General features: G+C 44.9%; 11 protein-coding genes across 11 annotated transcripts; 8 read left to right on the forward strand and 3 right to left on the reverse strand.

Annotated features, from left to right (window-relative positions):
• Positions 1-1,020: 1,020 nt before the first annotated feature.
• Positions 1,021-1,769, forward strand: SAMD00019534_002020 (hypothetical protein; the record flags this gene model as incomplete). Its single annotated transcript, XM_012903635.1, has 2 exons — positions 1,021-1,238; positions 1,319-1,769. The coding sequence occupies 2 exons, from the start codon at positions 1,021-1,023 to the stop codon at positions 1,767-1,769; spliced, it is 669 nt and encodes a 222-aa protein (XP_012759089.1).
• A 176-nt stretch (positions 1,770-1,945) lies between these two features.
• SAMD00019534_002030 (hypothetical protein) lies at positions 1,946-3,930 on the reverse strand (the record flags this gene model as incomplete). Its single annotated transcript, XM_012903636.1, has 4 exons — positions 1,946-3,152; positions 3,229-3,335; positions 3,400-3,575; positions 3,906-3,930. 4 exons carry the CDS (start codon positions 3,928-3,930, stop codon positions 1,946-1,948), a joined length of 1,515 nt encoding a protein of 504 aa, XP_012759090.1.
• Positions 3,931-6,366: 2,436 nt separating this feature from the next.
• Positions 6,367-8,928, forward strand: SAMD00019534_002040 (hypothetical protein; the record flags this gene model as incomplete). Its single annotated transcript, XM_012903637.1, has 7 exons — positions 6,367-6,714; positions 6,786-7,235; positions 7,309-7,491; positions 7,553-7,751; positions 7,827-8,146; positions 8,224-8,403; positions 8,479-8,928. 7 exons carry the CDS (start codon positions 6,367-6,369, stop codon positions 8,926-8,928), a joined length of 2,130 nt encoding a protein of 709 aa, XP_012759091.1.
• A 1,376-nt stretch (positions 8,929-10,304) lies between these two features.
• SAMD00019534_002050 (hypothetical protein) lies at positions 10,305-12,344 on the forward strand (the record flags this gene model as incomplete). Its single annotated transcript, XM_012903638.1, has 1 exon — positions 10,305-12,344. The coding sequence occupies one exon, from the start codon at positions 10,305-10,307 to the stop codon at positions 12,342-12,344; it is 2,040 nt and encodes a 679-aa protein (XP_012759092.1).
• A 109-nt stretch (positions 12,345-12,453) lies between these two features.
• SAMD00019534_002060 (hypothetical protein) lies at positions 12,454-13,896 on the reverse strand (the record flags this gene model as incomplete). The annotated part of the gene is made up of 1 exon (XM_012903639.1): positions 12,454-13,896. A coding segment is annotated over one exon (1,443 nt), but the record flags the coding sequence as incomplete, so codon positions are not given.
• A 316-nt stretch (positions 13,897-14,212) lies between these two features.
• On the forward strand, positions 14,213-14,806 carry SAMD00019534_002070 (hypothetical protein; the record flags this gene model as incomplete). Its single annotated transcript, XM_012903640.1, has 3 exons — positions 14,213-14,215; positions 14,294-14,533; positions 14,606-14,806. Coding segments are annotated over 3 exons (444 nt in total), but the record flags the coding sequence as incomplete, so codon positions are not given.
• A 282-nt stretch (positions 14,807-15,088) lies between these two features.
• Positions 15,089-16,273, forward strand: SAMD00019534_002080 (hypothetical protein; the record flags this gene model as incomplete). Its single annotated transcript, XM_012903641.1, has 1 exon — positions 15,089-16,273. The coding sequence occupies one exon, from the start codon at positions 15,089-15,091 to the stop codon at positions 16,271-16,273; it is 1,185 nt and encodes a 394-aa protein (XP_012759095.1).
• A 46-nt stretch (positions 16,274-16,319) lies between these two features.
• SAMD00019534_002090 (hypothetical protein) lies at positions 16,320-17,354 on the reverse strand (the record flags this gene model as incomplete). The annotated part of the gene is made up of 1 exon (XM_012903642.1): positions 16,320-17,354. The coding sequence occupies one exon, from the start codon at positions 17,352-17,354 to the stop codon at positions 16,320-16,322; it is 1,035 nt and encodes a 344-aa protein (XP_012759096.1).
• Positions 17,355-17,924: 570 nt separating this feature from the next.
• SAMD00019534_002100 (hypothetical protein) lies at positions 17,925-19,856 on the forward strand (the record flags this gene model as incomplete). Its single annotated transcript, XM_012903643.1, has 4 exons — positions 17,925-18,135; positions 18,215-18,387; positions 18,483-19,523; positions 19,596-19,856. 4 exons carry the CDS (start codon positions 17,925-17,927, stop codon positions 19,854-19,856), a joined length of 1,686 nt encoding a protein of 561 aa, XP_012759097.1.
• A 1,090-nt stretch (positions 19,857-20,946) lies between these two features.
• Positions 20,947-23,446, forward strand: SAMD00019534_002110 (hypothetical protein; the record flags this gene model as incomplete). Its single annotated transcript, XM_012903644.1, has 2 exons — positions 20,947-21,018; positions 21,131-23,446. 2 exons carry the CDS (start codon positions 20,947-20,949, stop codon positions 23,444-23,446), a joined length of 2,388 nt encoding a protein of 795 aa, XP_012759098.1.
• Positions 23,447-24,309: 863 nt separating this feature from the next.
• SAMD00019534_002120 (hypothetical protein) lies at positions 24,310-25,251 on the forward strand (the record flags this gene model as incomplete). Its single annotated transcript, XM_012903645.1, has 3 exons — positions 24,310-24,493; positions 24,565-24,695; positions 24,829-25,251. The coding sequence occupies 3 exons, from the start codon at positions 24,310-24,312 to the stop codon at positions 25,249-25,251; spliced, it is 738 nt and encodes a 245-aa protein (XP_012759099.1).
• Between the last annotated feature and the right edge of the window lie 4 nt (positions 25,252-25,255).

The following is a 25,255-nucleotide window of genomic DNA, read 5'->3' on the forward strand; positions in this document are numbered from 1 at the left end:
ACCACATGTGGCACAGCTATGCCAACGATTCTCGTTCTCTCGACTGAACAACCGCTGATTCATCGCAGCTCGTATCATTAGGGTCGACCATATTACCGGGGGTGACTTTGTGTTGTTCTCCTACGGTCTTGCACCTTGTAAAAGTAACAGTTGAGTGTTACTATTATTAGTTGTATACGCCCATTTTGATGATTGATCAACAAATATTATAAATATAATTAATATATATATAAACATGGAACCCATTCGTCCAATCTGAATAGATCACCGATGTACTTTTTAACGGCTACGTTGATCTTTTGCTAATTAAGACCAGTCTTATGTGTGTTGCACGCGTGTAGGTAAGTGGTAATATGTTTGAAGCACCACAAGCCTGCTTGAGGTCCAGATTGTATCTTTGGGTTGGAGATGGGACGACATAGACAGGGCCAACGTGGGTGGTCTGTTGTCCAAAGGTAAATTAGAAAGAGTCAGATGGCGTACCATCATCCTCTATTATTTAGGTAAACCATAGAACTGATCTTATCTTAGAACTATCATGATCGGTCCAAGTTAGGGATCTAGGACAACAAGATCATTTCTATAATTGGTTGTTCATTCAACCTTGTAAGGTATACACAAACAGCTCCTTATCAAGTCTATATCGCTATTCATTAAAGTATTTGTATGTGTTGTTGTATTTGTATATTTGTATTTGTTTATAAGTAATAAGACTTACAAAATGAATGTTAGAGAATGAGGGAAATAGAGGGAGCATAGTGTTAGAGACAGAGAAGAGACGTTGCAAGTTCGTTGAAATTAATTAAAGTTGTGAACCCTTGTTTGCTTCTTCGTTCGTGTGTGTTTGTGGGGCCAATGCAAATAAACACCGCATCAACAACCCAGGGAAAGTAACACGATCTAATAATCACAACTTCAATCACATACACATACATACATACATATAAATAGCACATTTTGTATAAGTATAAAGTTATAACTTCATCACAATCTCTAAAAAGATAAATCAAAAGAGAGACCATGTATCAATTCATTAGAAATCTGTTACCATCAAGAGAGAAGGAGATAAAGAAACAGGATGCATTGGAGGATATATCAAGCACTGTCAATGAAGCAAAGCAAGAGGTATCATCAGTGAATGACATTGAATTTGATCTCTCATTGGCAATCAAGAAGACATCCAATCAAATTGATGATCTCGAGAAGAAGAGGAATGATCTTCAGAATCGTATGCAACTGTATGTATACAAGTGATTGATTGAACGGAACGAACGAATGAATGAATGAATGAATGATTGTGCTAACATTGAATCATTAGAATGGAGAAGGTATTGAAGGATATGAGTTATCAACAGTTGAATGAGGTTCAGTTGTCAAAGAAGAAGGCATTGGAGAAACAGTTGAATGGTGTTGTAAAGAACTCATTGGATGGTCTAGAGTTTGAGATTGATCAATTGACAAGGAAGCTCTTGCTGCTCAATGAGAAGAGAGACTATATCACACAGAGGATGGTTATCACACAGTCTGGCATTGACGATGCAGTCACACTGCCCACAACAGGTTCAGCTATTGATCAAGATCAAGTGTTGGCTGGCAACATCTCGTCGTCGTCGTCATCAAAGAAATATAATGATGAGGATGATAATGGAGGCATTGGTGCTGATCAATCAAAGACAAAGGATATGACATTGGATATTGATACAGAGAAGGAGAAGGAAAGACAGAGGACTGACAGCAAGGCCGCACTCACTGGCGATAACAATGTGTAATTGTCAATCAAACAAACAATGTATATGTACAAAGACTCATTCATTCAATAAACGAACGAGTCAATATCACTCGCATCACCACTGTGATGTCCACTTCAAGCCTCTGGATTGTACATTGTTATATTGATAGGTAATATACATGTATATATATAAATAATTTATTCCAATTCCATTCGTTACAGCCTTGGCGAGGACGACTTGGAAACAGGACTGATCAAAGGTACTTGGTTGTTGTTTGAACGGAATATGCTGTCCTTGATATCCTCTGGTACAACCAACAGACAGACAAGCAGTGCCACGACTGTTAGTCCAGTGGCATAAGAGAATACGGCAGCTGTTGAGTAGTTTGTGTACAGCCATCCAGAAATAAGTGGTCCAACAATCCTGCCACCAGAGCCCGCGGCACCAATGATACCCATCAGGGTACCCTGTGAAGCCTTGCCCAGTGTGGCCGAGATCCTCTTGGAGAACATTGACACGACCACTGTCTGAGCCAGCGGGAAACCGATGACCCAAATCAGGAAGGTGCCAATCACAAAGTGGTAGAGGTCCTCGTGCGCTGTGATCATCACGGTGCAGCCGGCCACCATGACAATGTTGCCGACGATGAGGATGTAAAAGTCACGGACGCCACGCTTGGACATGAGGTTGATTCCAAGCAGCACGCCAACTCCCAGCAGACCCAGACCGCCAAAGTAGAAGCCAGATGTGCTCTCACTGTTGGTCAACTTGTTGTAGATTGGTGCGCCAAGTGTCTCGAATATGCCGAGTGCCGAACGAATGAAGAAGTTGATAGTGACGAACACCACCAGCTGAAGTAGCAGGGACTTGTCTTCCCAGATTGTGCGCCAAATCGATGGCGCCACTGTCTTGACCTGGGGCATCTCCTCCTCGACGCCAGTCAATCCTCCCTCGGTCCTACCATCAAAAGAGTTGATTGCAAGTGGGGCCTCCTCAGACTCGTTGATGGCCGACTTCCTCTTGGGCAGTGGTGTGACGGGCTCTGGGTCCTTGAAGACCAGACAGAGCAAGAGGATCAGGCCAACATTGGCAATGATCAACAGCCACGATGGTAGTGTGTAAGCGTTGAACATGATGGAACCAATGTAGAAGGTTGGAACGAGTGCCAGTAGTGAGCCAAAAGATGGAGTGACTGCGAATCCAAGGAATTGGACGGCACCAGAGATGGCAACAAATGATGTTCTCTCCTTGGATGTGGTGACTTGGGCCACATAGGCGCGGACAACACTCAATGTACCAGCGCCAAAACCAAGCAACGACCTGGCAACTATAATAAAAGGCATACTAACAGGTCTGTAGTATGCAAATGAGTAAAAGAATGATCCAATGATACATATTATAACTGATACTACAAATACCAATCTATTTGATTGAATGGCGGATGTTGGATGTTAGTTATGAGTGCCATCTAACAACATTGAAGTCAATGAGAACATACCTATATGATACCTTGGTGGATACATATCCAAGAAGGATGGTGGAGAGTAGTCTACCTGTGCTGAATGAGGCAATGACAATGCCTAGGAATGTAGCTGTACCTCCATTCTGTTTGTTTTGGCGTTAGTAATTGATTGATTGAGAGGTGTCCAACTTGATCGATTATACATACACTAGTTACATATTCGGCGATGGTTGGTACGACAATACCTCTGGCAGCTTCGGATAGGAAGAGAACTGTGAAGACGATGATCAGGTCGATTTTGTTCCTCTTTGGCTTCTGCTCCTCTAGATTAATGGTGGACTTGTCGATTAGGGATTGTGTCTCGGGTGGATCATAGTCGTGATCTGGTGAGGTCAAGGTAAAGTATGGCACGGAACAAATAATGGGTGACAAGTTATAATTGTGATTGAATGAGTGTAATGTGATGTGATGTGATGGGATAGGATAGGATAGGAGGAAGGAGAAGAGAAGATTAGAGTAGAGTAGAGAAGAGAATGGTAGAGTAGAGAAGAGTAGAGAAGAGTAGACGGAGAGACAGAGAACAGGAGTAGATGGAAATGGTAGGTTTGGATATGGACATGGATATTGGATAAAGAATGGTAGATAGAAATGGATGGCATGATGTCAGCAAAACATTCATGTGGTTATAGTGTGATAGGTATGTAAATGTTTACCCTCATCAGTGTCGTTTTTGGACATTGTGTGTATGTCGAGGGTTTCGCAGTTGTCTGTAGACTGAGTTTGACTAAAGTCTAGGTTGGTTGATTGGCTGGATTGATCTTCTTGTTGTTGTGTTTGTTGATTGATCATGCCAGGTTGACAGGTTATAAATGATTGATTGATTGTTTGTTGGAGGGTGATGACGACTGGTCCAGGTTCCAACTTTAGTCAACCTTGATACTGATGTTGTAACAAGTACAATAAAAGTGTACTTTTAATGTATTACCTCTCTCTATTTCTCTTTTTGATTAATTATTATAATTATTATTATTAAATACAATTGTGTGTGGATCGTAATGTCTTAAAGTTGATACCACCCAGGTTGAGAGTGGCGGTAGAAAATTAATATGTTACGACTCGAACGATGATAATATTGATCGAAACACACACTATCTGTTCTATGTATGTATGAATGTTATTTGTTGTTGTTGATAATGAAGACCTTGATATTCTATTCATCTCATTTAAAAGGTGTGTAGTTTCCTTTGAGACTATCCTACCACACTTTAGGATCAAAATTGAGGTAGTGTCTCTGGATTCGTCCCTTTGCTGATCCTTTGCCTATGGTGCAGTGTAGTGAGGGGATTCTTCTTCATGCCCACACCAATGTTCTTGGAGCTCTCCCCCCCTTAACCTTGCCCATTAATTTATTCTGCACGATCGTCATCTTAGGCCCAAGCAAAGATGGGTCTTCATAGCCACACACTCACCCCCGAACTCAGATGTCAATCTTCCTTAAGCAAGTGGCACTCTTTTTTCGTCCATGTCGCGGTTCTTTCGCTTCGAAAAGGTGGGAACTTGTCTGTCTTCGGCAATACCTTCTCGTGTCAGCAAACAACTGTTTGCCTATTTGGTAGTTGTAGGCCAAACTAATCAATATTAAGTTGGTGTTGTCATTAATATCTGTGGAAGTAGTGAGAGAGACAGTAAACAGCGTTATCTACATCCTTTCACTCAATCTTCACTCATTCATTCATTTGCTATATATTGCAATAATGAAGAGGATAATGAATTTTGTTTGGCAACTACTGGATTGAGCTTCAGTGAATACCTCATTGGGTACCGATGCTACAACGCTCTCCCACACAGCCTATGCAGAAATGACCGACCGATGTTTCGGACTTGGCAGCATTCTGACTTGACAGCAATGTCAATACTTTGTAAAACAACAGCTTACATTACCTTACGCCTCGTTGAGGTGTAGCCAATACATGTATTGGGTTTGAAAGGTATGTTCAATGATGCGAAGATGTAGCCTTGTCTCCATTGGAGACCATGGACAAGGCCATCCCATTTTCACAACCAAGATGTGACGGTTGAACTAGTTGTGTGATGTTGTTGTTAATATCTATCTATTCTATCTCTCTCATTATTATGTGTATTCTTCATGTAGTTGTATATGTATGAGTATGTAATAATGATAGTGAATGGAAATGGCGACTGTTCCAGAGTGGTAGGGTGGGTTGATGAGCGAGGAGTGTGTATGTGTGTTGTTGATCACAAGCAATCAAAGTTGATAATTAGTAGTGTCCACATTGTGAGCATTAAAAGAAAGGATGGTGAATGTTCGGTCATAAGAAAGACATACTTATAAGTAGCCAAGCATGATGTTCCCTTGAATCAATATTATACCTTCTTCCCATCCCTCTTACTTATCCATAATGAACTCTAAATTATCAATTGTACTATGCCTGGTACTAGTCCAGATGCTTGCTTTTTCTAATGCCAGCAAACAAATAGACTTGTCATGCCCAATCCATTCACTCTTCTCCAACTTGGTCAACGTCGTGGCCAATATCAAAACAAACGAGTTCTCTGGTTCAGTATCTGGCAGTGGCTGTATATCACTCAATGAGGGCGAGACCGTCACTGGAATGGCCACGCTATTCAGTGTTAGTTCAGTTGATTTCCCCGAAGACCAATACGATCGTACTGTACGTGGAGAGATCAGTGTAACCTTCAATCACTTCCCATATCGCTTCAGTGGCACTGCCGACATTGTACTCACACATACCAATGGACGTCTATCCACCACATTTAATCATATCACCAACATGCACATTGGCTAAGTCTAATAAAGTATGATTAACTTTTAATATTGAAGTTGTGATTGAAGTTGAATGTGATGGGCTTATTGATTGATTGATTGATCATCAAAGACGACGTGTGGTACTAGTACTAGTATTGATTGTCCTTCCATCGCTTCATTCAAGTAATGATTGATGATGGAAAGCCATCACACTGTAATTCTTTGTTTTTCAAACAAATGGTCATAAGTTTGACCCAGGGACGCCTCAAGATAAGCACCTTTGCACCAACGACATCTATCAATTGCCCATCAATCCAAACATACATTCATATACATACATACACATACATATACATATACATATACTCACTAACAAACAAACAAAGATGTCTGGTCCGCCGAATTACCCGCCTCCCCCAACACCTAGATTCTTGGACACTTTCGAAGGATCGATCGATTTGATGGACTCATTGGATGATTCTCCACAGTTTAGGAAGCAACTGAAGGATACTGAACAGAACATAGAGGAGTTGGGTGGCAACATCAAGAAGATCCTAAAGTCAGTCAAACAGAGTTGCGATCTGGGCAATGAGTACAATCAATCATTCAAGTCATTTGCCGATGACCTACTGTCCTATCGACTGGACGCCAAAGTCAACGACGACATATTAGAGAAGGGCATGATCAAGTTCACCAATGCTCTCAAAGAGATATGTAACTACAGAGAAGTGTTGGTAAGTATCCAGATATCGTTCATTCATGTTCATTCAATCACTTACACGCGACGACACTCGCTTCTCAACAGCACTTTGAGATGGAGGCACTCATTCACAACCCATTGCAGGAGTTTGCAGAGAATGACTTGAAGCAGGTGAAGGAGCAGTATAAGAAGTATGACAAGTTCAGTCAGCTGCATGATAGTGCCGCGTCAAAGTTGGGACAGATCAAGAAGAAGAACTCGACAAAGATTGAGGAGGTGGGCCAGGAGGTGACAGACATCTTGCGCTCGAGGATTCAGCACAGCGTGGATCTGGCCGAGAAGATGAATGAGGTGCAGGCGCGTCGACGCTTTGAGTTCCTCGAGCTGTTCTTTGTCTACCTACACGCACAGTCCACCTTCTTCCACCAAGGTTTCGAGATGTTCCGCGAGCTCGAGCCACACATGCGCATCTTCTCCAACTACCTCCAGTCAACACGCAAGCACTTTGAGGACACAAAGAAGAAGCAGGCCAGTGTCAAGAAGGATATACTCAATGTAAGGATTGATTGGATGATTGATTGATCGGGCGGACTTGATGACTGACTTGACAATGACAACGACAATGTAGAAGACACACTCGGCATCGCTATCTCCTCCATCAAACAATGGAGGTGGCTCGCAATTCATGCAAGGCAGGACATCGAGCAACACTGCCAAGAAGGGCTATCTCTTCAAGAAGTCCGACTACTCATATAGCAGGCGATTCTTCTCATGTGAGGATGGCAAGCTAAGCTACTATCGAAATGGAAACGTAAGGATAATGATTGGATAACATGTCTACAACATATACTCACTCGATCAATCATTCACAGGATACTACACCATCACATGAGTTTGATCTACTCTTGACATCGGTTAGAGTACGCGAGGACTTGGACAGACGCAACTGCTTCGAAGTACTCTCACCGGATCGCTCCATTGTGCTTCAGGCCGAATCACATGAGAGTCTGATGGAATGGGTACAGGTCATCCAGAACTCCACCGCCACGCTAATCAACAACATCACTCCAAGTAAGTATCCAGCCAGGCAGGCCACCTTGATCAATCAATCAATCATCCATACTCATACTCATTCATTCCAAATAGAGGACAAGACGACGAAATCAACATCCACTTCATCACCAAGCCATTCACATAATACTAGTCATAGTAATATTGGTGCACATCATGCGGACGATCAAGGTAGCGACAACAATCAGAGTGAGTCACCTCTGGAAATCTTGCGCAGTCTAGATGAGGCAAACACCATCTGTGCGGACTGTAGTGCGCCCGATCCAGAGTGGGCATCCATCAACTTTGGCTCCATCGTCTGCATCGACTGCTCTGGCATCCATCGAGGTCTAGGTGTACACATCACCAAAGTACGCTCACTAGTACTAGACAGTATTGAGCCAGAGTTATTAGATGTAAGTCCACATCTCATCACATCAATCAAAGAGAGATCAATCACATACTTACACCCTATTCAATGATCAATCATAAGATGATGAAATGCCTTGGAAACTACAATGTAAACAGAATATTCGAAGCCAATGTACCAATCGATAGAGTCAAACCATCAATCCATAACACTGTGGACGTTCGATCAAAGTGGATACGAGACAAATATGACAAACGGCTATTTGTGTCCTTCATCGATCAACCTCTAGAGGACCTCAACTCGGTAGGTCACCCAATCAATGTCCATCTGGCGGCACAATGCTAACTATCCCGTCCAACCTCCAATCATCCAATCCAGATGTTATACCAGGCATCTTCAGAAGGCGACCCAGCGTACTTGTTGGAACTGATTGCGAGTGGCGCCGATGCCAATCACTTTGACCCAACAAATATGTATAGAACACCAATGCACAATGCTGTGGCAAGCAATCAATATCAGAACTTGTGTTTGCTGCTCCAGAATGGAGCCTCGCCTACCACACAGGACATTGAGGGCAATACAGCACTGCATATTGCCGCCGATTGTGGCAGTTCGATATGTTGCATAATGCTGCTGATGAAGGCCGTGCCACTACTGGGCATCACCAACAAGAACAACAAGACTGCACTGGACTTGGCCGTGGACAAAGGTCAAGTTGGCAGTGTTGCAATCCTCCGTCTGGCACAACTACAACGCGATGAAGGCAAACAGACATTTGATGAATCATTCGCCGAAGTACTCCGTGGATTCTCCAGAGAGCGCGAGTGATTGATCGATTGATCATCATCAATATATGTGGTCCACAGTAGTCTCGTGCCCTTGCCTTGTACCCTCTCCATCTCTTAAATCTTTGTACAAATAACATAGTAATACTATCCACCTCCATTCAATCAATCGATCAATCACATTCCAATCAATCCTAACGACATTTGATATTAACCGGTTAATATGTGTGGGTTGTCCCGCCACTTGTTTGGATCTCATTAGTAGTCGACGCTACTTGCATTGCATCATTCGAATGTACATGTCATCATTTTGCTTAGTGTTTTGTGTGACACACCCAACCTTCGTTCGCGCACCCCTTCTGATTCGGTCGCCTCCCACATGATTGATTATAAAGCCAAACATCATTTAAAAAATAAATAAATGGTCGACTTTTTTGAGCGTTCTCTATTCATTCTCACGACACTCATTCCTTCCCTGCCCACACGAATCGATTCATCTCAACTCAAATAAACAAACACACACACAGTCAATCAATCACATAATAATTAAGGCCAAGCCTCATCTCAGTCACTCATTCAATCAAACAATTACACACACACACACACACACTACATCTACAACAAACACACCTCTAGCCTTGCCAATCAATCACATGATTGGAGTGTGCATTGCAACACATCATCATCAGTAACACCCAATCTCAAGGACCTTGAGCACTCGCCTGCGCGCTCAATCCAACATCCATCCAAGCAGAAGAAACAACAGCAACAAGCAGCAGCATCAGCAGCCAGCAGCCAGCAGAGTAGAAGAAGCAAACACTGTCTATCCTTGGGTCTTCCATCCATCCAACCATCCAGTCCATCGCTGTCAATTGCATCACTCTCGCACATCTTGTTACATCTTCTACAATCGCACACACTTCCTTCATCAAAGTCGACTAATGATTATGTTCAAGATATAACATCAACAACATCACACCATTCATTCATTCATTCATTGATACGCCATCAACAGCACAACAGGAATAGCACATCACAGCAACAGACTAGGTCTACCCATTCCAACTCCAACTCCATTCATTCATTCATTCATTCTGTAATAATAGTATATTATTTACCTTCACATGTTCAAACGACTCTGATCTGAAGTAGGTCCATCATGCAAGCATCGCTCGTCTGTCGACAGGTTGACTAACTAACACGCCACACTCTCCAGGACATCATAATCATCAACATCATAGGGTCATAGGCAGTCATCAACATATTATAGTCAACAGCAGCACAAACAGCTGCTCTTCTAGTATCTTCTTTCCTCCCTCCTTCCTTCTCTCCCTCCTCTCTTCTTTTTTCCCCTTCCTTTTCAATCCTTCCTTTCGCCTCCCTCGCTCTCTCGCTCACTCAATCAAACTGATGTACAAAATGGACCAAGACACCAAGCCTTCACTTGAGGAGGAGTTGTCGTTCGACCTCACTTTTGGTGAGCCAGACCTCAATGAGCATGACATTCAGCTCAAGCGCGAGTTAATGATGCGTAGACAGTTCACTAATGGCGCTGGCGACATCAACTCGGCACTGACATCTGCCTCGGCCACGTCGGCAATGGCTCCAGCCATCGACCTGACCGCCGACGCCAAAGCCAAGGACAAGCGCACCAGGAGCGAAAAATCCGACCGACACGCAGTCCTGATCAGCTCGCGCGGCGACCGGTTCAACCTGGGCCTGCTGCTCAAGCAGCTCGAGGAGTGCGGCCCAGTGCGCGCACATCACTTTCGTGATCGACAGAACTTTGGCTTCGTTCAGTTCCTCGACTCAGAGTCAGCAGACAATGCGATCGACCGTCTGAATAACAAGGAGATCGATGGACAGCTGCTCCAGGTCGAGAGGATCAAGCGCATCACGCCAGGAAAGGACCCACGCTTCATGGCGGTCGGTTCACCACAGTGCTCCTCGTTGCCCACGCAGCTACCTTCAATGCTCGATCACAAGCCCGACTCGACGCTCGTGCTCAAGAACCTGCCATTCAACTTGAAACAGGTGCAGCTACAAGAGCTGCTAGAGACTATCATCCCAGCGGCGCCACAGTCCGTCAACTTCCATTACGACAATGTGGGCGTCTTCCGCGGCATGGCCTTTGTCAAATATCGTCTACTTGACGACGCTGTCAAGGTATTTGACGCGCTGAACGGCGCCGATGTGCACGGCCGTCGCGTGCGACTCGAGTATAAGCGCAAGGTGAACAAGTCCAATGAGGTGCCAGCCGAGGTGCTCGAGGACGAGAAGCTGCGCCGCGCCTGGGAGCAGCTCAAGGAGTTCAAGGACGACGCCGTCGCCAACGAGCTCACCTTCTCCACTTTCACCGGTATACAAAGGATGTATATCCACAACATGGCCGAGAAATTGAAGCTCGTGCACACGTCGGTCGGTGAGGAGCCCAATCGCTCCATCATTATAACGAAGCAACCAAAGCAGCCCGGTAGCGACATGCCACAATTCCTTTCGACGTCGCCCACGTCCTACATTGGCCAGCCAATGCTCTCGAGCCAGGCCTCGGCATCAGCTGCCGCCAACTCCTTTTTATCAAGCACACCTACCAACTCCTACACACCCCTGTCGTCCACACCGACGTCATCAATGTTTGGCAAGCCAATGGAACAGATGTCCTCAAGCTTCAACAACAATCCATATCTACGATCAATGCCCATCAACAATCACAACAACAATCACAACAGCAATCACAACAACAATCACATGGGCGGTGGTGGCCTCACACACAGCGGCATGACTGGCAGCACTGGTATAAAGATGGGGCACTCCCCTTCGATCATGATCAACGATTCAAATAGGATTGCCGCGTCATGGGAGAAGTCCCCGCCCAACAGCTTCCTCTCCACCCCTCCATCGCATTTCACCACGGGCTTTGGCATGCCAAGCCGCGACCGCTCGACGTCCGACCTCGACCTGTCCACGTCGCCCAACAACAGCAGTCTGTGGAGCATGAACACCAGCATCACTGGCAACAGCAGCATCATCAACGGCTTTGGAAGCATCGGCAGCCTCAACTCCTACAACAACTTTTTGGAGATGTCCAGCTATCAATCCAATCCCGCACCGCCAATCAGCAGCAGTCTGGGCACGATATTACAGCAGCAACAACATTACAACATCAGCAACAGTATAAACATCATCAGCAACAACAATCACCATCATCACAACAACAACGGTCACAGCAACAGCTTCCAAAACACACACAGCGGTGCCGGCAGCCATGCCAACTCGTTCAACAACAACATCATTGGCGGCGGCAGCCAATCTGTCACATCATCGTCACCCGTCTACCGACAGCCACGCGGACCAGACGGCACCAAGGGCTTCTCGGACGTCTACCGATCGGCTCGCAAGGTGACCAGTCCTCCCCTGTCATCCTCCCCAGTCATGGGCTCATATGTTGCATTCAACTAATATCAAAGTATATCAGTATCTCCACCTTTATATATATAATCGCTATCATCAATAAAGACTCTCCGACTCATCGTCTCATGCTTTCATGGGACTTAAACAATATTATCTATCTTGTACTGTGCTCACGCCACTCTGTCATGGATGTGCCGTCGCTGGAGCGGGACAGCCATTCGCGAACCTCTCGAACCTGGTCGCATAGCAGTTTCTCAAACTCCTTGTTGCCAGCTAATGAACAGAATACCTTGGGGTCGTGGATGTACTCGGCCAGCGGGTCGGACTGAGAGAACATCTTGTGAACTTGATCCTTGTCCATCACTCCATCATGGTATTCGTAGGGTATCTGATTCTTGCTCCATCGCTCAAGGAATACAAAGAAGATGGCTGGAAGCTTAGCGGTTGCTCTTGGCACTGCTCCCCTCTTGTAGCACGCGACAATGGTTGGTAGGAGGAAGCCAGGGATCTTGGTGTGGCCCTCCTTTCCGACACGCTCATTGGTGTCCTTCAGGAACTTGTTCTTGAATCTCTCTAGAACTACATCTCTATACTTCTCCAAGTTCAAAGGACTGTGCTCGGCCTTAAGAGTTGGGATCACGTCCTCGGTGATGTAGTCGTAGACTATCTTATGGATGTCTGGATTGGCGATATCCTCACTGATATATGTCAATCCAACCAGTGTACCAGCCCATGCAAAGCATGCATGACTGGCGTTGAGGATTCGTACTTTGGCCTCCTCGTAGGGTAGAACAGATTGAGTCATCTCCACACCAGCCAATTCTAGCTTTGGTCGACCATTGATGAAGTTGTCCTCGACAACCCATTGAATGAATGACTCTGCCATCACTGGGACCTTGTCTTCAAAGCCCAGTCCTTGTTGCCTAACCCTCTCGACAAGGTCGTCAGAGGGATGGGGCGTGATCCTGTCCACCATGGAGTTGGGGAAGCGGACATTTTGATCGATCCATTTCAACAGGTCGGTATCTGGAAGCTTCTGGAGGAACTGCTCAAAGCATCTTTTGAAACAGTTGCTGTTCTTTCTGATGTTGTCACAACTGATTAATGTCACTGGAGCTTTGGAATGGAGCATTCTCTCTCGGAGAATCTTGGCCATCACTCCGTAGATGGTCTGAGTGCTGCCAGTCTTGAGGTCATTGTCGACGTGCTCATTGTTGAGCAGAAGATCAAAGTTCTCATTATGGAAGTAACCAGACTCTGAGATTGTGAAGGAAATGACACGGGTATCACTGGAGGCACCTTGTTCAATAAGATACTTGGCACTTGGATGGAACGGTATAGTCTTCTTGATAGATTTGATCACTTCATAAGTTCTTGAACCATCGGTATTATTGAGTTCCAGGACGTATTGACCATGTTGTATTTCCAATTGTTTGATAATGTCCTCTTGATGATCATTGAGCATATTACCAAGTGCAATTGACCATCCCTCCTCATCATTGCCATCAACAATCAAACGATTGATATAATAAGCTTGATGAGCACGATGGAAGTTACCAGCTCCAATATGCATCCATATTGGTTTGTTACAAGTTGTCATTTTCTTTCTATCTTTTTTATCTCTATCTATAACTCTATCTATCTCTATCTTTATTTCTCCAATGAGTAACAATGATGAATGATTGAATGAATGAGGGTATAAGCGAGTGAGTGAACATGATGCTTGGCTTCATTAGAAGAGTGTGCTCTAGACTAAGCACACGCCTGGGCAATCTCGCTCTTCAGATTAAGTGTTTGTGTGGTGTTGTGTTGGAAACAAACAAATGATTGTTGTGTCCATCTTTGGTGAATCATTCATTCAATTGTTTACATAATATCATACATATAATATACATATATTTCACATACAATAAACAATGGTATGATATAGCAACAACCAACAACAACAAACAGAACATGTTGATTAATAACTTGTAACTATAACAACAAATTTATAGGCAGCAAGATTAATGAAAGAGTACAAAGTACTCCAGAATGAACCTTTCGAAGATATAATGTTGTTCCCAAAGGATGAGAATAACCTATATCAATGGACTGCAATTATAAAGGGTCCACCAGAGACTCCTTACGAAGGTGGTAGCTTCGAACTAGACATACAGGTACCAACCAACTATCCACTTCAGCCACCCATCGTTAGATTCAATACAAAGGTCTTTCATCCAAATATACACTTCAAGGTAAGGTTAAGATACTCAGCAGGACCATTTAAGATGCCTTGAGCATTTGCTAACAATAACACGAATCAACAGACAGGAGAGATTTGTCTAGACTTACTAAAGACATCATGGTCAGCAATATATACATTACAGTCAGTTTGTCGATCGATCATTGCACTGTTAGCACATCCCGAAGCGGATAGCCCTTTGAATTGCGATGCAGGCAACCTCATGAGGAATGGTGACCAGAAGGGCCATGACTCTTTGGCCAAGATGTACACTAGAATATACGCATAGATAGCAGAGTAAACAGGTCCTTTCACAGACATAAAATGTTCATTCATTCATTGTATCAATCAACAGAGACTATACTTATTGACTTGATAATGTCATCTATGGCATTCATCATTAGTGAGCCTTTGCATAGGGTGGCGACTTCCAAACTCTTTCGCAAAATGTCGTCTCTTGGGTTATGGTTCATCTTGTCAACGACCCCATTGATACACATTAACATTCATACAGATACATAGAGATACAAAGGGTGTAGTGTCATTCGTCAAACCAACGAACTAAACAATGTATGAGGTCGAAGCTGATCCACAAGACACAGATGCCACTCAGGCATCACAGACGATGAAGACGACAGCTACGTCGACGACGACTGCGGCAGGGGCGACAGGTCAACAGTCGAAACAACCCTCAGAGTACATGCGAGTGCAAAGGATGTTTAGACAGGTGACAAAGAACGAGCGTACAGGCAAGAATATACCAAAGGAGAAGCGAAAGCCAATAGACTACTCCTCAGTGCTTGACTATCATAACTTGGACAACAATACACCGGAGAATCGCGAGAGGATATTGGACTTCTCAGGACTGGTAGATCAAAGTACGGCGACTGAATCGCCATACTATGCACATCCTGCAACATGGCGAGTGTATGGTCTGAAGGACTACCCTGGCTTCTACTTCATCCCCTCACCATTCTCTGTGCAACAACAAAAGAAGTGGATCAAGGATGCCATCGAGCTGTACACTGAGCCGCCCAACAGCACCAACCTCACTCTATTCCACGGCGACATCAAACAACTCTGGAGGAATGCTCAACAAGAGTTTTCTGACATTGAAGCAGACTCGCGTGGCGGCGACAAGTCCTCTGACACTCAAACACAGACAAGACCATTGGACAAGAATGGACAAGAGTTACCAACTTATAGAAGCCTCCTGGACAAGCTGGCATGGTCATCACTTGGTTACCAGTATCAATGGACTGAGAGGATATACTCTGAAGACTACTATGTACAGTTCCCCGACGATCTACAGCAGCTGGTCACTCACATTGCCTCATCGACGCGCTACACACCTTATGTGGCCGAGGCGGCAACGATCAACTTTTACTCTGAGGACTCGGTAATGGGCGGCCATCTGGACGACGCCGAGGAGGAGATGGAGAAGCCCATCGTCTCTATAAGCTTTGGCAGCACAGCGGTCTTCTTGATGGGCGCCGAAACCAAGGACGTTGCGCCTGTCCCCATCTTTATTCGAAGTGGTGACATTGTGATCATGGGCGGACGTTCACGCTATTGCTATCATGGTGTTGCCAAGATTGTTGAGGACTCGTTCGATGTGGACCTGGCTGCCAACGACACTGATGACACTCGCTGGCACATCCACTGGCTCAAAGAGAAGAACAGACGCATCAACATCAATACAAGACAAGTATTTAAAGTTCCAAAGCAAGGTGTGAGGAGTACCATCAAGTAAAGTAAAGTAAAGTAAACGCGCTCGCGAGTGCGCGTGTGTGTATAGTTTAGTCAACAACATCCTCCCTGCTATTGCTGCTGTTTCCAGTCGCATGCTCCAGACTCCTTTGATGCTCGTAGGTCTCAGTGTCGACGACTCCAAGGACGGTGGCTACTCCATCTGGATCGACTTGGCACTCAATGTTTAGCGTGTCGATGAAGAATCCCCAACTCTCGTGAGTCTTCTTCTTCCTGCGATAGACTGATCGTGGCTCATTGATGAGGATCTCGGTGATCAGTGTCTGGACGCGTGCCACACGCTCTTCAAATGAAGTGCCACTCTTGCTGTTGGCGGGCTCGTTTGCCAACAATCGCAGGCCAACCGTATCGATGGTGCGTCTAAGGCCGTCGATGGCCTCATCGCTGAACCGCACGGTCTTGATGTCGCTCTTGTTGTCGATCCACGCCGGTGTCCTGGCGTCGGGCTCGCTGTCAAATTTGGGAATATAAGGCTTGAGATCGATGATTGGCGTGCCGTCCACCATGTCCACGCCACTTAAATAGATTGTGTCGCCCTCAATACGCTCGATTCGACACATTGTCATGCCAATGGGCACCAAACGGTGTGGAGTGCGACTGGCGTACACGCCCACCTTCTTGCCATTGAGCAGAGGTGGACGCACCATCACGTTGTCGGGAGGGTATCGCTGGTCCTTTGTGTAGACATAGTCGCTGAGTGCTGGCGCAGGTGCCTGGTCAATGTCTGGCTTGTCTTGTGAGTTGTTGATCATATAGCTCTTGGTGCTGCTTGTGACCCTGTTCTTGTGGAACCAGAATATGACCCATATGTGACTGTACTCTTCCAGTCCGTGGAACAAGTGATGCGCATGACTGGCCAGCAACTTGATGTAGCCCTGGCTAGTCGGGGCCAGCTTTCCCTGTCTTGGTGATCCATTCTTCTTTGGGAAACAAGTATGAATGTATCCAATTGGGTCCATAGTTATCCTATCCTCTGGTATCTCATTCAACTTTGTTTGATCACCATAGTATTCATGATTAGGTTGTATCTGTTTCTCTTTCTTCTTCCTCCTTCTCTTTGTCATGTCACCATTCTCTTCATTTGTATTTGCCCAACGACTTGTAGAGTTGGTACTAGTATTCTTGTGTATGTCTGCAATTGATGTTGATGTTGAAGTTGATGTTGATGTTGTATCTGATGTATAATGTCTATGATTGATTGAGTGTAATGTTGAGTGATTACATGTATTGATCAAGCCGATCAAAGTATTGCTGCTGGCTGGCAAGCATTGATTGATGTGTGGCAATTGCCAAACAAGTGAAGAAGAACCAGTTGTAGTAGTCAGTGATGACCTCAACACTTTATAAGATACATTCATTATTATCTCTTTGTGTTTGAGTTGTACATATCCCACACCTCATGCTTTCGTTCATCTTGTCATCAGGATGACAACAGAGATTGTGCAAAATTCAAAGAAGTTCGAGAATAGCTCAAAACACCTATCTTCACTACAATTCATCATTGTGGCGATGATTCATTCATTCAACTTTGGCATTGGGTCCTTCCATTTCACTACATCCTTTACTTCTTTGTCATCGATATCTCGAGTCATTAATTCATTGTCAAACAAACAAAGATATAAGTAACAGGTTCGATGCAAACAGCGGATAGAGGCTCGACAAAGAGGTCGACTAGAGCGTCGGCCTCACATACAGATGAGGATGGAGAATCACAACAGAAGGTGGTCTACGTTGAAGACCCTCCACAACCATCACGTTGGCTATCTGCCGAGTTCTTGTTCTACTATGTAATCATCTTTGTTGGTTACTACATGTGTCTGAAAATGATGCTAACAAGAGCAGAGGGTATGTTGTCGACGGCTACAGATTGACAGATTGAATGATTGATTGACTGACATGCTAATCATGAATACTACCTCTACAGAATATAATAGTGGAGGAAAGGAGAATGAAGGTATAGTTGATGGATGGTTCATGGGTCGCAAGCAAGACTTGTCGGATACTCAATACAGGATATGGCGTGAGAACTTCCCATTGCTGTCAATTGGACTGTCGTTGTTTGTGGCAGCGAGCACACTTATTCGCAAGACCTACCCTGTATGCATCCCTATCCTTGTCCATCCCATCCATTCACAACTTACTAACCCTCGCACCGACTCACTCAATCAATCAATCAATCAACTGAACAACAGGATGATACCAAGAAGCGTCTATGGTTCTATAACATTGTTTCTTTGTTGTTCTTGATATATGTTCATGGATCGGCTACATTCATTGTGCTGGCCATTGCACTGACCAACTTCTCAATCTCCCGCGTGTTTGCCGAGTCCAAGGCCCTGCCTTGGGCCACATGGACATTCAACATGTTCATCCTGTGGACGTCGTATCTGTACTCTGGCTATCGCTTCTCCTCGATCCCGATGCTGGGCATCTACGGACCGATGCTGGACAGCTACACTGGCTTCCTGTCGTGGGAGACCTACTTCAAGGTGTCGATGCTGCGCTTCATCAGCTACAATCTCGACTATCACTGGATGCGCATCAAGCGCCCCGTCGTGGAGCTCAAGGGCAAGAACGCCTATCTGTGCGTGCAGGAGAAGCACCAGCCGCGCGACCACTACGACCTGCAGCACTTCTTTGTATACATCTTCTACATCCCGCTGTACATTGCCGGACCGATCGCGTCCTTTAACGCGTTCATCGCGCAGCTGTACGCGCCACAAAAGACGTACACGGTGGAGCAGCTCATCAAGATGACGGTCAAGATCCTGCTGGTGTTCCTGGGCCTCGAGATCTCCCTCCATTACTGCTACTACTACTCGTTCGACCAGTCCGAGGTGTGGAAGACGTTCCGCGGCGCCGAGGTCGGTCTGACCGGCTACCTCGTGCTCAACTTTATGTACGTTAAGTTCCTGATCATCTGGCGTGTCTTCCGTCTGTTTGCCCTGTTCGATGGCATCGACACGCCCGAGAACATGAACCGTTGCGTCAACAACAACTACACCTTCACAGGCTTCTGGCGCTCGTGGCACGGAAGCTTCAACAAGTGGACTGTTCGCTATCTCTACATCCCACTAGGTGGCAAGAAGACTCAACATCTAACCATCTGGCTCATCTTCTTCTTCATTGGACTATGGCACGACCTCTGGTGGAGCTGGGTCGCCTGGGCACTCCTTAACTGTGTCTTCTTCACCATCGAGATTGGCATTATGTTCTACTTCTACTCTCCAAAGGTAAGTAGTTGAACTGGCGGAACTGAGAGAGTAGCATGTCCTAACATCCTCCCTACCCTACCCTACCTTTAGAAACTACCACTTCGTAAGAAATGGTATTGGAGATATATTGTTGCTTTGGCAGGTACATTCAACATATTCTTGCTGATGGTTGCCAATCTTGCTATCTTGCATGGCTTTGAGAACTCGATACTATTCATCAAGAATGCATTCTTTATCGAAGGTGGTCCATTGGCATTCGTCATCGCCTATTGTTGGCTATACACTGGTATTGCCGCAATGTTTGAGATTAGAGAAGGTGAGAAGCGATCAAAGGAAATAAAGCCATTCTAAAGAGTAGTCTTATAAGAGATATATGGATATATAATGTTTGTTTATTGTATGTATGGTATGTCAGTGTACACTTGCAAGTTAGATCTCGGAGGAGAGGAATGTGTGTCCGAAGTCACTATCCTAACCCGACCGAGAGCTAAAGGTCAAATATATAATGGACGATTAACTCTAATTGGTGACCTCCAACAATAAGATTCAAAGATAATAATAGATAATAAAAAGAACAACATGCTGTCTACCCAATGTTTGTAGATGTTTAGGATGTATTCCTTTATGGTGCGTTCAACTTATTAAGAATAAAGAACAACAACTCTATTGGTTATCCAAACATTCTATAAACAAAGTGTATAATTCATGGTTTGAATTATCTATATATTGATATGAATGAAATTGAAGAAGATAATGACAATAATCCAAACATGTCCACTATTTATTAATTCAGTTCAACATTAGTGAGACTGTTCAATATCCAATACATTCAATTAAGTCAACTGATTAGTTATCATAAAATCTAAAGCAATATTATTGGTTTACCAATATCACACATCTCTTCGTGTCCATCCAAATAAAGATGTGGAACATCATTCATTGGTCATTCATTGCTCAACCTACCCCTTGAAACATACACATACACACACGAACTAAACAAACACACACACAAAGAGAGAGAGACAAAAACAGGTTAAATATACACTACATCTTAAACACTTTTAAGTTGTAGATGGCTTTGAGGTGATGATGGGGTTTGTTTGGTAGCCTTGTTACCATTCTCCCACACACACACACACACATCCACACTTAGATGAACAGTCACTCACTCACTCACCATGATAGCCAAGTCAATTCAATCCAAGCCAATCCAATCAATCATGATAGCCAGTCCCTGACCCATCGATCATGTTCTAGTAGTATGTGTGTGATAGTGATAGTGATTGTGTGCGATATATTGATGGTACCATACTTTGAATTGATATATATTTGTTACTACAATAACTAATACTTGTATCATTATTTGTTTAAACAAACAACTGTTAATATCTGTACATCTAAAACAAAGAACAATCTAACAATAATGGATGAAGTATTGGAAATGATTGCTGATGCCGTGTCGGCATTGGTAGTAGCTATCACTGATAGTGAAGAGAAGAACACTCTATTTGGTGTATGTAATTCAGAATGATTAATCAGTCAGTCAGAGGTTTGGACTATCCGTCCATTTCCGGAGAATCAATGTTAACATCTTAATTTAAAATTAATATGATTAATCCAAAAAGGACATGGTACCAGGTGTGGAACTAATCCAACAGGCTGTACTTGGAATGTGCGAGGCAGCTGATGAAACAATCAAATTGATAGATCAAGAATTTAAAGAACAATTGATTGAGACGAGTAGCCGTCTAAAGACGTCGGCAAACCAATTGTATGCTGATGCTGTACGTGCCCGCTCCGACCCTTGGAACAGAGCTCCACAAAAGGATGCCATCAAATCCGCCAAACTCATCCTTCAACATGTCGTGTTGTTGGTGCTCATTGAGGAGCAATCAAACATTAAGGTACTAGTGGCCATTGCCAAGAAGGTGGCAGAGGGTGTGCACCGCATCGATGACATTGAGAATGTCAATCAATTGAATATTATGATCAATGATGTCATCTCGCTTGAAGAGGAGTTGGTCAAGAGATCAAAGCGTCGCTCTGAAGGCTCGAACAATGCAGAGTTCAGGGACCGTCTGGATGAGTTGGCCAGTCTCGTCGACACACTGAGCCGCCAGCATCAGAATGCCGCCCGCCAAGTATGCAACAACCCACACGACCACAATGCCCGTGCAACACGTGTCGACGCTAGCCACAAACTACTTGGCGCCATCGATGACCTGATCCACACGATCAAACTCATCTTTGCCTCGAACACGAAGTTTGTTGACCTTGCCTTCAAGTGGAAGCCCGTGCGTACCATCGCTGAAGATGAGGTGTCTGCCGCCGCCGCCAGACTCATCGACCATCTCTATGGCCTGCATAAGCAAATCGAACTCGGTAACGGCCCCGCCGCTGCACGCGAGATTGTCAACGCTGCCAACCTGCAGATATCCAACGCCATTGTCGTGGCCAACAGATGTGAGGACCCAGTGAAGAAGAAGATGATCCTCAAGAGCATTGAGGAACTCAAGAGGTTGACACCAATGTTGATCGCTGCAATCAAGCCAGTGTTGGAGAATCCCAACGACGCCAAGGCCAAGCAACACCTGGACAATCTCATCTACCAGACACAGAGAGCCGCCGAGAACCTTGCCACCGCCGTCACCTCATCGCCCAACGAGATTGTTGCTGCCAATGGTGCAGCAATTGCTCGCGAGCTCGATGCCCTCGAGGATGCATTGAGCAAGGGAGACACCAAGCGCGCTGAGGCCATTGTTAGCAACCTTGGCAACTCTATCGACCGACACATCGAACTGTCCTCTACGCTGCTCGACTCGATCCAAGATCCATCCCTCCGACACCAGATCCAAAAGGCAATCGACCGTCTTATCGAGGTCAAGCCTAAACTCTTGGACACTGCCAACAAGTGCATTCGCAATCCACACGACGATGAGGCCAGACGTCAGCTTGGTCAGCACATCAAGGAGACCAAGTCTGCCCTGTCTGCCATCTCCCAACCACACGAGATCGTCTCGGCACTCAATGCCAAGCTGCACAACGACCTCGACTCGTTGCTCAAATGCATCGACGAGGGTGGCCCCGACATGCAGATCAAGGCCGTGCAGCATGCCAAGGATATCGCTGCCGACATCAAGAGACAGATCGAGGAGGCCGAAGCCTACGCAGCAACAGTCAAGGATCCAGCGCGCAAGCAACAGATATTGGACGCAGTGAACCGTCTGAAGGAGCTGTCGCCACTGTTGATGGAGGCCATCAGGAATGTGTTGGCCGACCCGACCAACAAAGCAGCCCGCGACAGACTGGAGGAGTTGGTGCGACAGGTCAAGGATGCCAGCAACAACCTGGCAGCGGTCATGCAGCCCACACCAGAGGAGCTGCGACAGCAGAGATTGGAGCGCGAGAAGTTGATGCAGAAGAAGGTTGTCGTGGAGCAAGAGCCACCCAAGGCACCGACCAAGTTCAAGATAGAGGGTCCAGTGAACAAGGCCGTCTACAATGCTGCCGAGGACGTCGCCAACGCCTTGGAGAAGAAGGTCAGAGACAACACCCCCCTGGGCAAGCTCGTCTCGTTTGGTGATGAGATCGCTGCACAGATGGCGCTGTTGGCCAGTTTCGCTGCCAAGGGTGACGTAAAGGGAATGATCAACACTGCCAAGAAGATCGCCGAGATGATCAAGGCCATCAACTTGAATGCTCGCCAGATTGCCGACCAGTGCACAGACCCCCGTCTCAAGCAGGCTGTCTACACCTACCTGGACTGTGGTGGCAACTTCTCCACACAGCTCAAGATCATCTGTGCAGTCAAGTCGGACTGTGACGACAACTCCACCTCTGAGGAGCAGCTGGTCACATGTGCCAAGGGTCTGGCGTCAGCGGTCATCAACACCATCAAGTCCGCTGAGGCGGCCACTCTAAGACTAAAGTCAGTGAAGTAAGAGGTATCATTACATTACATTACAAGATTACAATCAACACATCTCAAACATCTTACCATTATCAATAAATGTAAATAATTTCCATCAATGTAATATTTGGCATCCCTTCCACTTACCTTCCAAGTTTGATTGATTGGTGGATTGGTGTAAGGTAAGCTTGGTGGTGTGATTGGTATCTACATCTTCATTGTCGGACTTGGATAGTTGAGTTTGTGAGCTGTGTCCCACCCATTATTAGTCAAGATGATAGATTGTTATGTGTTATTATTTATGTGTTTCTATGATGTATTAATTAGGCAATCAATGGTATCAACGTGGGAATGAGTTGTTTGCAAAGGTGGGAAATAGGGGATTTCAGGACCTCTTTCAAAACATAAATAGAGATGTTTGTCGCGCTTATTTGAATTTGATCAAAAAAAAGACGACACTTATTATATCTTCAATCATTCGTATTTTCTCAGTTGTGTTCATTGCATATATACTTATACTTATACTGATATATATTCATCAGAATCATGATATCACTTAACTCTTTTAGATACTTGGTGATGCCAAGACGATTGATTCAAAGATGGTGTACAAGTCCAACCACTAGGACCTCTATTGCAAGGGGCAGTGGTGGTTGCATTACCAGTCAGATTTCATTACTGCCAACAAACAACAATATATCAATACTTGTGTCCAACTATTCGACATCCACATCATCCTCATCATCCACATCAAACAACAACAATAATATAAAGAATACAAAGAATGACATCGAGTCAACACAATCACAACATGAGACATCCACCTCAACTTCCACAACCTCCACATCAACACCAAATACAACTACTACACTCGCTACAACCAATGGAGGGTTCATGGAATCATTGACCAAGTACTACAACAAGGTTAAACTGTTCGCACAGGAACTCAATCAACAGACCAAACATGGAGTGGTCACATACTATACCAATTGGAAGTTCTACAAGGACATCATCAGACCCAAGATTATGATGGGTTCATCTTTGACAAGACCAGAGATCATCTCAATGAAAACCTTCAGTATGTCCATCTGGTCCTGATTGATTGATTGGTGCGGGCACTAACACTTCCATCAATCAACCCAACAACAGAACAAGACTCATTGTGCTTCATACCATTATTCATATATCTGGCCATCCCATTCTCTACATTTGGCCTTCCATTATACATCCGACACCTTTCGGCAATACTTCCAAGCACTTTTTCAACAAGAGAGATGACTGTATGTTGTTAGTGGATATTGAGTCCAGTGGCTGGAAGAATTACTAACTTGTGATTATACCAAGGTCTCTCGCTATCTTAAATCAATGGCAAACAGAACCAAAAATGCCAACACTCTATACGATCGACTAAAGTCACGTGATAACATCCAACCAAACCACAAGATTACCTTGTCCGACTTGGACAGGGGCGACCTTGTCCTGCTCTCAAAGTGCATTGGATTCAAGTTTGGATTCCTCTCGACAGCGAGCTCACTTATCCAGACCATCACCCAATGGGAGAAGGAGATCAGCCATGACAACAAGATGATCCTGAGGGAGGGTATCCAGAATCTCTCGATCGAGGACCTGCAAGACATCTCCTACGTGCGTGGAATCCACTTTGCTGGCAAGAACTACGATCAACTCCTCCAACAACTTTCCACCTCACTCATACTCTCACCTGCTGCGCCAACACATTCATCATGTGCCCTTGCAGTCCTCAACTCTTTAATTTCAACCAATGCTCCTTACACTCCTCCATCAACTTCCTCATCATCCATGGCTGACAAGCAATAAATAT

The sequence above is a fragment of the Acytostelium subglobosum genome, assembly GCF_000787575.1.
Source record: "Acytostelium subglobosum LB1 DNA, scaffold: scaffold1, whole genome shotgun sequence".
NCBI lineage: Eukaryota > Evosea > Eumycetozoa > Acytosteliales > Acytosteliaceae > Acytostelium > Acytostelium subglobosum.